Below are 15,038 nucleotides of genomic sequence, written 5' to 3'. Positions count from 1 at the left end.
TGTTAGGCAACTCTGTACCAAATTACCTTTCCTTTCAAGGATCCTATTCTGTTTCTATATTTTTCAAAATACAAAAGTTAATTCAAAGTAACTCCATTTCTAATTGCCCTGCTATGATTTTGCGTCCATCTGAAAAGAATCTCTTAACAATGATACTTCACAGTAACTTGCCTGGCTCACAGAATCCCATTTTGCAAAGTTTGCACTTTAGATTGTAACTGAAAACAGGCAAACAGGCAGGTAATCACTGTATCTGGCTCAACTCCAAATTTCTAAAATGTTAGAACATGATGCTTTTTGCCAAAACATTACACAATCACCAGGGTGCAGAACTGTGTATCTTCCACTCCTGCAACTTCACTGAGAAAGAAAGAGGAGAGAGAGAGAGAGAGAGAGAGAGAGAGAGAGAGAGAGAGAGAGAGAGAGAGAGAGAGAGAGAGAGAGAGAGGAGGGAGAAGCAGATTTTCTGCAATAAAATATGTGTGGGGGGGTGGCAGCAATGGGAGGAGAGGTCAGGAGTTGAAACCTGAAAGAAATCATTCAGTTCAGTCATCTTCCATCTAGGAAAGGATGGGAAAAAGATATCTGAACTTCTTAAAACTCTTGCTCCTAGAACATCTACGAACTGCATTAACACACTCACCATCAGGCCTTCCTAAATCATATTTGGTCTCTGGGCTTAATCCCTCTGGACTAAGACTTGGCACCCTAGAATCAGAAGAAGATGGGGTCTGGATCCCCAAAAACCAGAACTCTGTAGATTAAATATTTTAAGACGGGAAAGGTCTTTTTCCTTGTTCTGAGGCTGATTTCTGAAGCAGTCTTTTCCCAAATGAGGGAACTATTCGTTCTTGATAAATATTTAAAAGAATGTGAACAAAACGTCTGCCTTACAATTCACTGCTATAGTTAAAATACAAAGAAATGAACACAGAAATATATGACATTTTCTCAGCAATGGTTGCTCACACTTGCAATACCAGCTACTCGGGAGGCAAAGATGTAGAAGATGGCAGTTCAAAGCTCATCTGGGTGTGGGAGTGAGGGAAGAGGTAAATACTTGAGATCCTATCTCCAGTTAGCCAATAGAAGTCCAGACCAGAAGCATGGCTCAAGTGTAGAACGCCAGTCATGAGCAACAAAGGCAGATGAGAGCTCAGGGCCTTGGTACAAGAAACAAAGAAAGAAAAGAAGAAAAAAAGGAAGGAAGTTAGGAAGGAAGGAAGAATGGAAAAGGATGGATGGGGAGGGAAAGGAAAGGGATGACAGAAAAGAAAAGCCTTCCAGACTGGGTGGAGGAAGGTAACAGGAAAAGGCTCTTCATGATTTAAGGTATGAAAACAAAGTCTATTTCCCACCACTTCCTTTCAGCTAATGGACACACATTTTTGAGTACTATGAGCATCCAGTTTGGGATTCGTCCTCTTTCATTTCTCTTGAAATTGGGGGAGAGGGGAATCTCTCTTTTTATCACCTCTGACTTTTAAACAGCCACTGAGAATACGTCAACGTCACAAAATAATAATAATAGTAATAACACATATAGAATCCTACCAGGTTTGGGATGGATGCAAGCGAGAAATCCTTCCTATAAAAGCCAGAGACTTGGCATTGCCTGCCTTGATTGCTTGGAAGTTCTGCACTTCCATTTTGTTTTCCTATCAAGATACTTGAGAGTTGGGGTTTGTTGATCTTTAAGGTGCAGCCACACTTAAGCTTTTATGGCTCCAAGATTGCAAGGGGCCCTCTGTCAGTAACACGTAGTGTGTCTATTTCTCACAGGCCCTTTGGCTCTCAGGAATACATTAGCTTAAAGTTCACGGGTGATCTCTGGTATGCAAGTGGTCTTTAATTTTAGGCAAGATTTTCCTGTCTATACTGCAGAGGTCAGCTTCTCTACAAACCGTGGCTACAGGGGGAACCTGTGTCCAGAGGAGAAAAAGAAAGCTCTCTTTTACCTAGGGGAGGGACATCACCAAAGCCCCTGGTGGAAAGAGCCTAAAAGGTCAAAGAGGAAATACTGGCAATTTGGCTAACTGAATGAAGTTGGCTCCCTAGGCCTCATTGGCGGCTCGGGACACAGGTGGTCCGCTCAGGGTGCCATCTTCAGCAGCCCTCGCAGAGACCCGCAAGGAAAGGGGTACCCCACACCGCCCCCCACCAACCTCAAGCGTCCAGCCGACGCAGGGGAGCACTGCCCTCTAGCGACCAAAATGGGGCGGTGCGGCTCGGCCGGCCCTCGGAGGAGCCGCTGGGCTGCGGGTGCCCGCGAGGGCGGACACACCGTGAAGGTTCTCTGTCCTTTGCAAGAACACGCCACGCCCCGGTAGAGCCTTAGCTCCACACCCAGGCTTCCCACCACTGTCTGTGATGCCCACCCATCCTTAGCGCCAAGGAGAGATTCCGTAAGAGAGCAGTCCCGTGGGATAAAGGACGGACAGACAGATCCAATGGAGAGGGATGGCATCCCTGGGCGGGAAAGTCCGTGACATTCTTATTTCCAATGATCCAGCAAAGAGCCGGGAGTGGAGCTGTGGCTAGAGCGCTGGCCTGGAGCACAAAAGGCCCGGGGGCGGGAGGGGGGACAGCCCCCTGAGTTCAAACCCAGGACGGGCACCCAGGACAAGCGGGGCGCGGGGATGGGTGACAGGGGGCTCCCACACTGGGTGGGAACTTGCAAGAGGCTCTGCTTCTGGACGCTGCTCGGAATTGGGTCCCCGTGCTCCACGCGGGAATCCGGCTGGACCCACGCGCGGCAGGCTGTCTGCCCTGCCGAGCGCCTGGGCTTCCTCGAATGCTTGGGGTGCGCTGATGTCACCCCCAGGACAACCCCCGGATACCTTGGGCCTCCCACCCTTCCCCGGGTGTCCCCAGCCGCTGAGTGGCCCGCGGTCCCGCGAGGCCCTCCTTTCCAGCCCCCGAGACTTGGATGGTTTTGTTGTGAACTAGTTTTCTTTGGTCAGGGCCCTCCATGGTCCCAGAGGAGAAGTGGAAGACTCCTCATGAGTTTCCGTCCTGCCTTCCTGTGTCCATTAACTGAGCGCCTACTGTGCGCGCGGTGAGAGGGGGCAGCGGGGAACGCAGGAGTCCGGGGTTTGGGGGGGGGGGGCGGGGGCGTGGAGGTCGCCTGATTCTTCTTTGTGCCTCCGGGGCTGGACGGGTCTGCGAGGGGAGATGGGAAGCCCAGGCACCTGTCCTCCTGTCCGCCTGTCCACCTGTCTCTCCAGTCCCTCCAGCCCAGGGAGCAATCGGTGACTTCCTGCTGGGACAGTTGGCTCCCCCACGCCTCCCCCACCCCCGCTCACTTCCTAACGTCCTCGGGTTCGTCACGGACCGGCGGGGCGAGCCGCCCCCCACCGCCCCCCCCCCGTCCCCGCCCCGGGGCGCGCGGCGCGGGCTGGCGTAGGGCGTGCGTCAGCGGCTGCCCGCCGGCGATTGGGGCGCGTGCGCCTCCTTCGGTTTGGGGCTAATTATAAAGTGGCTTGGAGCCCTCGCTGGCCTTGGGGACGACCAGGCAGGTGCTCTGAGCCCCGCGGCCCCGGCCCCGCGCGCCGCCCGCCACGGTGAGCTCCGTACCTGCCCGCGCACCCCGCGGGCCTCGCGTGGCTCCCCCGACGCCGCCGCCCCGCTCACACTCGGCTTTCTCTCTCCCTTCCAGACTCGAGCCCGGGACCCGATTCTCCCCGTCAGTCTGCTTCCATCCCGACCGGCGTCCACGTAAGTGACGGGGCTGCGGGGACTGGGGGGACACCCGCCTGCGCTCACGGATTGCAGGGGTGGACGCTCCCAACTCCCCCCCGAAGCCTCTTGGGGTCCCATCCAAGGCGGCGCCCCCACCCGAGCCCGTTCTCACGCTGTGGGGCTCGGGCGTTCGTTCCGGAATCCTCGCCCCCCTCCTCCTCCCAAGGCAACGGACGCCCGGGAGCAGGACGGCCCCCCCGCACCCCGTAACCCCGCGTTGGGGGCGACTGGGCGGGAATCGGGGCTGCCCTCGGATCTCCCCCGGGCCGGGGTGACTCCCCGGGGGTGGGTGGGGGTCCGGGCTCCGCCACCCCGCCACCGCAGGACGAGCTCAGCGCGCGCTTCCTCCCCGCCCGCCCAGCCCATGGCGCGGCTCCTGAGCCTCTGCACCTGGCTGCTGGCGCTGGGCCCCGGCCTCCTGGCCTCCATGAAGTCCGAATGCACCCAGGACTGCGCGACGTGCAGCTACCACCTCGTGCGGCCCGGCGACATCGACTTCCTGGTGAGTGGCGCGCGGGAGCGCATCGCCCGACGTCCCCGGACCGGGCCTCGCCCTCACACCCCGGGGTGGGCAGGCAGAGGAGGCCGGGCCGCCAACCAGGGGACTCACTCTGGTTCTCTGGTCCTGGGCACCTAGCTAGGAACAGGTAAAGGGCAGGGGCGGCCCCACACCCACCAAGTTTCTCTGCACCTCGGGGATCCAGGTATCGCCCCCCACCCCGTCCCCCATGGGTTCTCTTCAGCACCTCGGATAGCGCTGCGCGCTCACCTGGACTGTGAGCAGACACATGTCCAGTCACCCCACGTCTCACACCCCAGCCAAGGACACAGCCACCCCTCTCGTCAATGATGTGACTCGCTTTTAGTGAATGACATTTCGTCGCCGGTTTTGTCCCCTTCTGCTTTCTTTAGCTCCCATGAGCTGGGGTGGGGGAAGAGGACGGGGATGGCGGGGGGGGGGGGGGTCTCTCCTGGATTAGGATGGAGCCAGAGGGGTAGAAAGGGGATCCAGGGGAGGACGGGGAAATCTCAGAAGACGGGGAGAGGAAAGCGGTCAGCGCTGGCACGGGCGGAGTGAAGACAGAATTGGGCTCTGTCCTCTGTCCACTGCACTTTTCTAATAGCCACCGCTTCGCTCAGCCATGAGAAGGGCACAGGGGAGATGACCTGTGTCCCGAGACCAGCGTGGTACCCGGGCAAAGACAGATGACATTAAAAAGAGCAGCGGGGGGTGATGACAAAATGACTGTCGTTCTAGTCTAATCTAAGAGCTCTTGCGTTATTACCTAGGATGCTCAACTGAGTCAGAATCCCCGAATATGAAATTCTAGATGATTCCTTTGCATTACTGTTGAAATCGGTTGCAATTCTGAATTGCCTTTAAAAAAAAAAAAAGAAAGAAAGCAAGAAAGTTCGATAGTAGTAGTGAGTAATGTATTAATCCAAGCTGATTTAGGTTCCACTCGAACCTTTAAAGAAATTTAACGGTATGTCAATGCTTGAGGCAGTAACAGTGAGGAAAGGATCCCCCGTCCCCCTCAAAAATACAAAATGTGTATTTCAGGTTATCGGTTTTGTTTGAATATTTGAAGTACATGTTCTGTTTCCATGTGCTAATTTGGGCTTTGAGAAAAGACACATAGTGATGTGGCATATTTTAATTTATAGTGAAAAAATATGGTCCATTTTAAATAAGAAGAGCAGACCCTTTCACTCAACCATTTTTTTTCCTAGAGAAAACTATGAGCTTTAAGCTATCCACAAAAAAAAAATCAGTGAATATTACAAATGTAAGAATAGATCTTGGGAGCCAAGAAATGTATATACAGGGGAGACCCTACCCTCAAAATCATAGCCGACTTATTGAAAGGATATAATTTGATAATTAATATAACTGACAATTAACGATGCACATTCTACTTTATTATTATTATTATTATTATTATTATTATTATTATTATTACATTGTCTGGTGATATATAGAGGGATTACAGTTACATTCACCAGGTAGTGGGTACATTACTTCTTGAACACTGATACCCCTTCGCATGTTTTTCTCCCACTTTCCCTCTCCCTACCCATGTTTTACATTTTAAAAAAATGTATTCAAGGAGCACTTTAACTCTGCTCTAAAAATAGAAATTTTTTTTACTGTGGAAGATTTTCTTTTCTATTACTGAGGAATGGACGATGCCCAGAGTTTCTTGCAGACCAGCCAACCTTCCTAGATATTCCCAAAAATTCTGTTTTCTCTCCTTTCTCCCTTCCACTCCTCATTTCACAAAATTCAAAGTGACATCTAGAAAGGCTGCTCTTACCAAACTTTTCCTCACTGTTGTCATGGGTGTAGTTTTTCATTCTTTTTAACACAGATGATAGTATATTTGGGGCTATGTACAACTGGGTTTAAAAAAAGAGACAACCAACAATCATTTAAAAAAAATCTCTTCAGGCATTTTGAATAATGAGTAAGCAACTTATTTCATATTACGTCTTAAAATTACAGTTATTTTCTCAGTAACAAAGATTTAGTTAAAACTCATTTGCTATAATTAGAGATCTGTTTGGGGAATTCTGCTGAGATGTGCAAACACATGGGCAAATTGAGGTTGTTTAGTCAAAGACATGTGGTAAAAATCAATATACCAAGACTTTACCAAGCTTCTCCCATGTGACAGGTACTTGCACTTAGTACTGTGGCAAAGCCAAAGACACAAAGGCAGGCTTTGGCTAATGACTACGTAGAATTTACCATATAACACCTGTACCACAGACAGCAACTGGGACAAGTTTCACTAAGGATACATCAGTGGCTATAAGAACCATATATAGCATTTTAGTACGAATACATCATTCTTGTTTGTTGTCAGCATATTTTTGAAGGATTCCCAAAGCACATACACTTAAAGGCCTTTGTCATGAATACAAAAACATTCAATATTGATTTTTGGCCATGAATACATTCTAATGGAAACACAATTTCTATTTCAGTAGCTTAAGCTTTCTGTTTTAAACCTTCAGTCAGATATTATCAGGAATAAAGCAGAACCACTTTAATTAGATTCTTCCTAAAAGTTTTATATACAGATGTAGTTAGTTTTCTTAGGCATAAAGCTTAATCAGTAAGAGGTGATTAACTGCATAGTCCAAAGATTTTGTAACATGAATAAAACGTGTCCACTCATCATGAACAATTACGTGCGCATATTTAATATCAATATATCAGTACATTTTTAAATACCAAGAAAGGGCCTGTCTTTTCTGTCTAAATCAAGGAACTTAAGCACGTTTTCTATAAGTAGATTCAGATGGTTAACAGAACCACTTACATGCCGAGAAATATGGCACAGATTGTGTAAATGTTTATATGCTATTAATGCTCTTTTTACCATACATAAGCCATCTGTTGCATAGAAAAATGTCTGAAGAAGATTGTTAGAATTTATAGCCTAAGTCTCACAATTACTTGAATTTCATTATTATATATTAAAAGGAACTCATATAAGCTAATTATTCCTGTTTTTATGACTACCACTTCCATTGAAAGATTTTTTTTTCTCTACACCAGTAGCTAAATGCTCAAAAAAATCAGCATGGGTAATTTATGCATTCATGTGTGTATAATTTTCTAGCTGCTTTTACCTTTACATTGGGTAAAGACTTAATTAAATTCATTTGATTCAAGAGAAGGAAATGTGTTTTAATCAACAAAAAAACCCCAAAACATCCCTATTTATGGCCAATCGATATACCAGAATCAAAATAATTCATGAGATTTAAATTGAACATTTTTAATATCTTTTTTTCTAAATTTACCTTCAGTGGTTTTCCTTGGAAGATAAAAAATGTTTTCAGGAACACTGCCTACTGTTATAATAAAATATTAACTCTGCTAGCAGATGAATCCTATTAATACTATTTTATCGGCAAGGTTTACGTAATTAGGAAAATATCCTGAATTCGGTAAATAGAACATTTCCCCCTTTTGGTTGGTTAGAAAAACCTTAGACAAAATGATATTAGCAGAGTAAAATCATCAGTACATTCTGGAAACAGCCAACCCAAGTTGAAATTGGGAGGGATTGGAGGGATGTTCCAAAAAACTGACATATCACAGGATATTCAGTAGAGACAGTTTCTAACTGGATTCAGTTTGTTCTCCCACTTTCCTTTGGCCAGTTTTTATTTGCTCCAGTTGCCTCCTGAGTGTGATGTTATGATAGTAAGGTGAAGAGAGAATTTTAACCCTCATCTCCTGTGTGGGGATCTGGAAATATTTCTTTTCTCAATTTCTCCCTACTTTAATTCTGTTATGCTAAAATAAATCCTCACTAAAGCTTAAAAAAAAAACAAAAACAAAAACAAAGATGTAGATAACCTTCCTCTATGGGAATGAGCCTAACAAAGCAAGCCTATTGCCTGGCACCATTTCTTTACAGAAAGAAACCAGAGACTCCTCTCTTATTACTTCTGATTGTCTTCCAGGCTTGCATGCTCGAGTGTGAAGGCCATCTGCACTCTTTCAAGATCTGGGAGGCCTGCAAGGAGCTCCTGCAGGTGAAGACATCCGAGTTTCCTCAGGAAATCACCCATCCTCTGGCAGAAAGTAACAAGCCAAATGAGGGCCACTTGCTGGCCAAAAAGTATGGGGGCTTCATGAAGAGGTACGGAGGTTTCATGAAGAAGATGGATGAGCTATACCCTGCAGAGCCAGAGGAAGAAGCCAATGGAGGGGAAACCCTCACCAAGAGGTATGGTGGCTTCATGAAGAAAGATACCCAAGAAGGAGATGCCCTGGCCAATTCCTCTGATCTCCTCAAAGAGCTGCTGGGAACAGAAGACAACCCTGAGCAAGAGAACCACCACCCGGAGAGCAGTGACAACCAGGAGGACCTGAGCAAGAGATACGGGGGCTTCATGAGAAGCCTCAGGAGAAGCCCCCAGCTGGAAGATGACGCCAAGGAGCTGCAGAAACGCTATGGAGGCTTCATGAGAAGGGTGGGCCGTCCAGAGTGGTGGATGGATTACCAGAAAAGATACGGAGGCTTCCTCAAGCGCTTTGCTGAGTCCCTGCCTTCTGAGGAAGAAGGAGAAAGTTATTCCAAAGAGGTTCCCGAGGTGGGGAAAAGATATGGAGGATTCATGCGATTTTAAATAGCCTTTCCCAGCAGTAGCCCCGGGCCCTCACCAGCCTCCCCTCAGCCCCAGTGAGCAGCTGCTCTCGCTGGCCTGTGCTGCTTGCATTGTGTGGTGGCCTCTGTGGTCTGCATAATAAGATAGCCTGAGAGCTGTCATTCCAGTCTGTGTCCTCTTGCCAATCTTTGAGCTCAAGCCTGCTAAAAATAGTGTGTGTGTGTGTGTGTGTGTGTGTGTGTGTGTGTGTGTGCGCGCCCTTGTACCTATTTTTGACAAAGCATCAGCAAATGCTTCCTTGTATATAGATGTAATAAATCCCTTACCCCAACTGCATGCCCTTGTCAATGTTCTCTCTGAGCGCCCATCCCCTACCCCCTTCTCTAAGTTACTGCAGCACATTCCAGACTTGGGGACAGTGGAACTATATAGGCTTTGCACTCAGGGTTCTTCCTCTTCCAACACAGGCTGAGAATATGGGTTCATTTAATTATCTATGAAATCCTAAATAAACACATTGGGACAAAGTAAGAGTTAGAAGCCAGGCATTGGTGGCTCATGTCTGTAATCCTAGCTACTCAGGCTGAAATTTGAGGGTCATGGTTCAAAGTCAGACTGGGTAGAAAGTCTATGAGACTTTTAAACACCAATTAAATACCACCACCACCAACAACAACAACAACAACAGAAATGGAGCTGTGCCTAAGAGGTAGAGCTTAGGGACAGAGATGAAACCCCAGTCCTGGTAAAAACAAAAACAAAAAAAAAAAGAAAAAGAGGGAAAGATCATTTCACTTTATTTTACACAGGAAGAAAATGAGTCCCCAAAGGGTTAATTAGTTGGTCCAGCAGTTGAAAAATAGAAATAGGACAAAAGCCCCCGTGCTTCTTATTCCCAATGAGTATCTTTACCATTCCATTTCCACTTCTTCTATCCAGGTCACTAACACAAAATGTAAGAACTTGTGACTTTGTGTCCCTTCCATGAACTATGACCACAGTAGATTCTCAATTATCTGAAGAATGGATGTATGAATGAATGGGGTAGATGAATCAACTAACTTGACAACCAGATAATCAAGAAACAAGATTATTATTACTTTATAACAAGTTCCCGAAACACAAGGACCATATGACCACTTCTAATAATGAGAACATGTGTGACGACATTCAGATATGAGGAATAAAATATTGCCATTTTTTTCTGACTACAACTCCATATATCTCAACCCCCATCTACTAAGTCATTGTCCCAGGACCCTCACATCAGGCCAGCATTTCAGCAAAAAAGAGGATAAGCCTCTGAACAATTGAATGTCCCACCACTTGACATGTTGGCTAAGCATTTGTCCTCCATTCTGATGCAGCAGCCTGTGTCTCTCGGTCCAACTCTGCCAAGGACCTGGGATCTCTCCTTCTTTTGTAGGAGAGATGCAAGTACCAAAAGGAAAGCAGTTCAGGATGCAAGTGGCAAATAGCAGCTAGCCTGAAATGCGATTAGAGGAAACAAAGCGTGGCCTGGCTATAGTATATTTGAGTTATTAGGTGTTCCTTCAGCCTTAGCCAAGTTACTTGCAGAAAGGACAGCTCTGCATTTCCAAAATTTCTTTTTGAAAGAAACTTGAAACCTAGATTTTTAAACCTGCATATCAAGTATTTTGAAATTGATTCTATTTAAAAATAATATAATACTTGAAGTGTAGCCTAGTGGTAGAGTGCTCACCTAGCTTGCTTGAAACCCTGGGTTTGATTCCTTGGTACTACATACACAGGAAAAAAAAACAGAAGTGGTATTGAAGCTCAAGTGGTAGAGCTCTAGCCTTAAGAAAGCCCAAGAACATTGCTCAGGCTCTGAGTTCAAGCACTGGAACTGGCAAAAAAAAAAGTCTTCAAATCAGATTTGAGAAATGTAGGAGCTGATACTTTGCAAAAAGAAAAGGGAAAGTCATTAACACAATTCTCTTAACTACAGCAAAGAATTCCCAAGCTTCAGAAGCAGGAACCCAGTCTAAATTACCCCAAAAGTAAAGGGGAAAAAGGCTCTGTGCCTTTTTTCTATAATAAAGTCGTTATTTTACAAGAATACCACACGTCTACATACCCATCCTCTACAATATGTTCAAGAAAATAACATAAGCTCACAGTTTCATGAACAGATGATAGTTCAAAGTGAACACAGACAGCTCTTTTCACAGGAACTCTTGTTCATTTGTGGTGAGCTGGTAGTCAGGGATGAGTACCCTGAGTGGTTCACAGACAACTGTCTGCATCTCTGTTTCACCAGTTGTCACCTCTGCCAGCAGCCACACCAGTGTCATTGTACTGTGATGCATCTGCATCATCTCAGATCCCAGACAGAGCCAGGAACTTAGGGGATGGTCTAAAACTCTTCCAGAAGGAACAAGAGGAGAGGAGCTTGGTGGTGAAACTGGGAAAGGACAAGTAGACTAGACAGCTCTTCCTTCCCATCTGCATTAGACACACACACACACACACACACACACACACACACACACACACACACACACACACTTGAAGGTGATGTGTAGGCTTCTCTCAGTCTCCAGATACCTCAGCGCTCCCTGGGCTTCAATCTAAAAAAACCATCACTAGAATTTTGCTTGCTTTTTAAAAAACTCTTCAGACTTCGCCATTTGCAGCATTTACCCAAGATCATCTAGGTTGCTATTTTCAAGGCAGATAGCAGCGCTTGTGTGTGCTTCACAATCTGCCTAAGGACTGGAGCTATGACTAGACCGTGCCTAGTTTATAGAGTAAAAAGAATCCATTTTTAAAGAATTCATTTTTAAAAGGGCTCTTGAGAAAACTTACAGAGAAAAATAGAGAAGAAAGAGCCACACAACCTTCAGAGGGCGCTGCTGCTCCATTCCTTTCTCTCCCTACTACCTGGGCTGTCTCTTCATTCACCTGGATCTCCCCAGCCTCACCTAGGAGTCTGAGTCGGGTCTGGGTTCCTTCTGAGAGCTAATAACATGTGAGTTCTGCCGCCAGCCTGAAAAGCCAGCGACTGGTATGACCCAGAGCTGTCCTTCCTGCCTTGCTTTCCCCCTTAATATGACCCGTAGTACAGAAGAATATATTTCTTTTTAAACAATGTCACCCCTTCCTTTGCTCTCTGCATTTTCCTTTCCTGTCCCCACCCGTAAGTTGTACAGTTAGTTTTCAGCAGTGTCCAATGAGTACCACTGCTGCGTTTGAAAATCAGTGAAGTTGGGGTGACACCCATGTGGGGCAAGGAAGGAGTAGAAGGCAGGAGTAGAAGGCAAGTCTCTGTATCTCCTCCCCAATTTTGCTGTGAATCTAAAACACTCTTGTTAAAAATGAAAAAACCCCTAAGGCATCAGTGGCTTATGCCTGTAATCCTAGCTACTCGGGAAGCTGAGATCTGAAGATAATTGTTCAAATAAACCCAGGTAGTTTTAAGCCGGTGAGATCCTGAAGTTAGAACTGTGGCTCAAGTGGTAGAGCACTAGCCTTGAGCAAAAAGTTCAGAGACAGAGCACGGGCCCAGAGTGCAAGCCCCAGAACTGACACCAAAAAAGAAAGAGGAGGAGGAGGAGGAGGAGGAGGAGGAGGAGGAGGAGGAGGAGGAGGAGGAGGAGGAGGAGGAGGAGGAGGAGGAGGAGGGGGAGAAAAAAGAAAAAAAAATTGAACCAAGCACAGTTCAACTCCCTGAATTCAAATCCTAGTACTGACAAAAAAAAAAAGAGGTGTGAAATAAAGTGTTACCAAAACCAAGTTATACTTTTCTTCTTAGGAACAAGAGAGGAGGATAATTATATTTGTTTTGATCTCTTCCTGAAATGTTTATAGCACCCTTGCCTCACCACATAAATGAAGTGGGTTGCATGAATATCTGGTGCAAGAGTACTCCAGACAGAGATAAGGGGGGGGGGGAGAGGGGGAGTTTAGGGGGAGTGTTGGGGGAGGGTAGGGGGAGGGTAGGGGGAGTGGGGTGCCCCTAGATGAGCCCAGTGGATTAGGGATGGGAAGCATCCACTGTGGGTTATGGCAGGAATGAAGCTTCTTGGAGGTTCATCAAGGGGCTGTGAGTTTATGCCCACTGGATACAACACAAATTGAGTAAGTGAGTGGTACGAAATGCTCATATATATAAGCATCACTATCTGACACATTGATGTTTTACGCTCTCCTCAATCTCCAGGAGAGAAGATATTACATAGCTGTCATTTTGCACTTTTCAAAAACATCTGAGTTTGGGGACAAGCCTGATTGTCATCTTTGCTATTTGGGAGATAGAAATCAGGAATATCATGGTTCAAGAATAGCCCAGGGACTTAAGGACCTCCTAGTAGATCCTGCCTCCAAAAAGTCTTCCCATATCCAAGTAATGCCACTCAGAAACCCAGCCCTTGACACATGAACATTTGAGAACATTCAACTTCCAAAGTACAGCACTCATCCATGTACCAGCGTCCACCCTGACAATTCCAACCAGCATCTCTACACTTTATAGCCCCTCATTCACTGAGGAAACCGCTCCCCTGGCTTCAAAACCAGACATTGGTTTGTTTGTTTTTTTAATTTCATATAAATAGAAGTTTGATTTCTTTCCCATGTAACTTGGAAAAGTATTTTAATTGTGAAATTCACCTATGTTGTGACTTAGGTTGATTGATTCTTTTCATTACTATATGGTATTCCATTATGTGAAAATGCTATAAGCTCAATTTCAATACTAATTCTGCTTGGGTTATTTGTATATTTTAGCTACTGCAATTAATAACCTACATAAATACCCTTGATCACGTCTCATAGAACACATGATGCATTCCTTGAAGAAGATTTTCCTGATCATAAAATTTACCAATATTGGGCTGGGAGTGTGGCCTAGTGGCAAAGTGCTTGCCTATCATTCATTAAGCCTTGGATTCGATTCCTTAGTACCACATACACAGAAAAAGCCAGAAGTGGTGCTGTGGCCCAAGTGGTAGAGCTCTAGCCTTGAGAAATCTCAAGGGCAATGCCAAGACTGTGAGTTCAAGCCCCAAGACTAGCAAAAATAAATTACTAATATTTAACTCGAATTTGTAGTTTGTAATGCCTAGCAGTGCCCTAAGAGTTGGTACTAATCTGAATTCATACCTGCATTGTATGTGCCAACACATCGTGTGATCAATGGTTTTTTAATATGAGCCATCCTATTTTAATCCACACTTTCCTAATTACTGTGTACATGATTCTGTGTGTCCCCTGACCATTTCAGCTATTTTTCACATATTCAGATGTGTCTGAATGGCTTTCTGCACTGTGGTGAATTGCCTTATACCCACCAACTGCATGGATTTCTTAAAGTACAAAATATCCTCAAGGAATCTTCATCTCCTTTTCAAACTCTACACAGACCTATCCATCACTGTGGCTATTGACTGATAGCAGGGCCCCGCTGACGACTTGTTTGATAGCTAGCAAAATGCTGGGTGAGCATCTTCTTCTCTGGTTTGCACATCACTGGTGTTAAGTGACCCTCCCTGGGCCAAGTGATTTCCATCTCCCTGGCATAAATAGAACTGGGTAGGCTCTCTTAGAACTTTCCTCAGCAAGGTGAAGGGTTTAGGCTATTCCCCATTTAAATGACTGAGTCATGTCAAGACTCACTTCCTACACCTATAAGAAGTCAGGTTCTCCCTTCAGATACTAGGCTCCACCCTCTCTTCTCCACCCTACAGGACCAAGTCCCTTCTTACTCTCTGCCTTGGAAATCTCTGGAAGGAAAACTTGGGGACTTTCCTCATCTACGTGTCAAGCTAGAAAAATAACAGGGAGGAAGATGCAAATACAAGCTGCAAAAGCTTAGGTTTCAGAATGCTTGATTCAATTTGAGTCAAGTAAGTTGACTTTCCCATAGCATGAAAGGACAGAAAGACAGTCCTGTCTAGCCAGCCTCTTTCATTAGAGCTCTTGCAGAACACACTTTTTTTTAATTTGAGAGTTTACCGTTGCTTTCTTGTTATAATATCTGTTTCATTTTATAACTATTTTTGACTTGTTTATCTGTGCCAGTGGACAGGCCTAAAAAAGCAAATGGTTGTTATTTAAAAGACACATTTAGGGCCAGGAGTATGATCTCGTGGTAGATTTGCTTGCATAGCAAGCCCAAAGACCTGGATTTGATTCCTTGG

At 45.8% G+C, this 15,038-nt stretch overlaps 1 protein-coding gene across 3 annotated transcripts; it reads left to right on the top strand.

Annotated features, from left to right (window-relative positions):
* Positions 1-2,388: 2,388 nt before the first annotated feature.
* Positions 2,389-9,210, top strand: Penk (proenkephalin). 3 transcript variants are annotated; one of them, XM_090338843.1, is made up of 4 exons: positions 2,389-2,405; positions 3,659-3,717; positions 4,103-4,243; positions 8,227-9,210. In XM_090338843.1, exons 3-4 carry the CDS (start codon positions 4,106-4,108, stop codon positions 8,893-8,895), a joined length of 807 nt encoding a protein of 268 aa, XP_090194969.1. In that variant the 5' UTR covers positions 2,389-2,405; positions 3,659-3,717; positions 4,103-4,105; the 3' UTR covers positions 8,896-9,210. The 3 variants fall into 3 exon arrangements, with proteins under 3 accessions (XP_090194969.1, XP_090194968.1, XP_090194967.1); XM_090338842.1 differs by lacking the exon at positions 2,389-2,405 and adding an exon at positions 3,043-3,058; XM_090338841.1 differs by lacking the exon at positions 2,389-2,405 and adding an exon at positions 3,456-3,563.
* Positions 9,211-15,038: the final 5,828 nt, after the last annotated feature.

This window comes from Megascapheus bottae, chromosome 9 (assembly GCF_031878675.1).
Source record: "Megascapheus bottae isolate mThoBot1 chromosome 9, mThoBot2.hap1, whole genome shotgun sequence".
Classification (NCBI taxonomy): Eukaryota; Metazoa; Chordata; class Mammalia; order Rodentia; family Geomyidae; genus Megascapheus; species Megascapheus bottae.
The sequence above is the reverse complement of the archived record's forward strand: the minus strand, read 5'-3'. Positions and strand labels throughout refer to the sequence as shown.

What these genes read in the sequence shown, in the direction of transcription:
- Penk (XM_090338843.1), top strand. Translation starts at nt 4,106, where the DNA reads ATGGCGCGGCTCCTGAGCCTCTGCACCTGGCTGCTGGCGCTGGGCCCC. An exon ending in CCGGCGACATCGACTTCCTG is followed by an intron (nt 4,244 to 8,226) that starts GTGAGTGGCGCG and finishes ATTGTCTTCCAG; the next exon opens with GCTTGCATGCTCGAGTGTGA.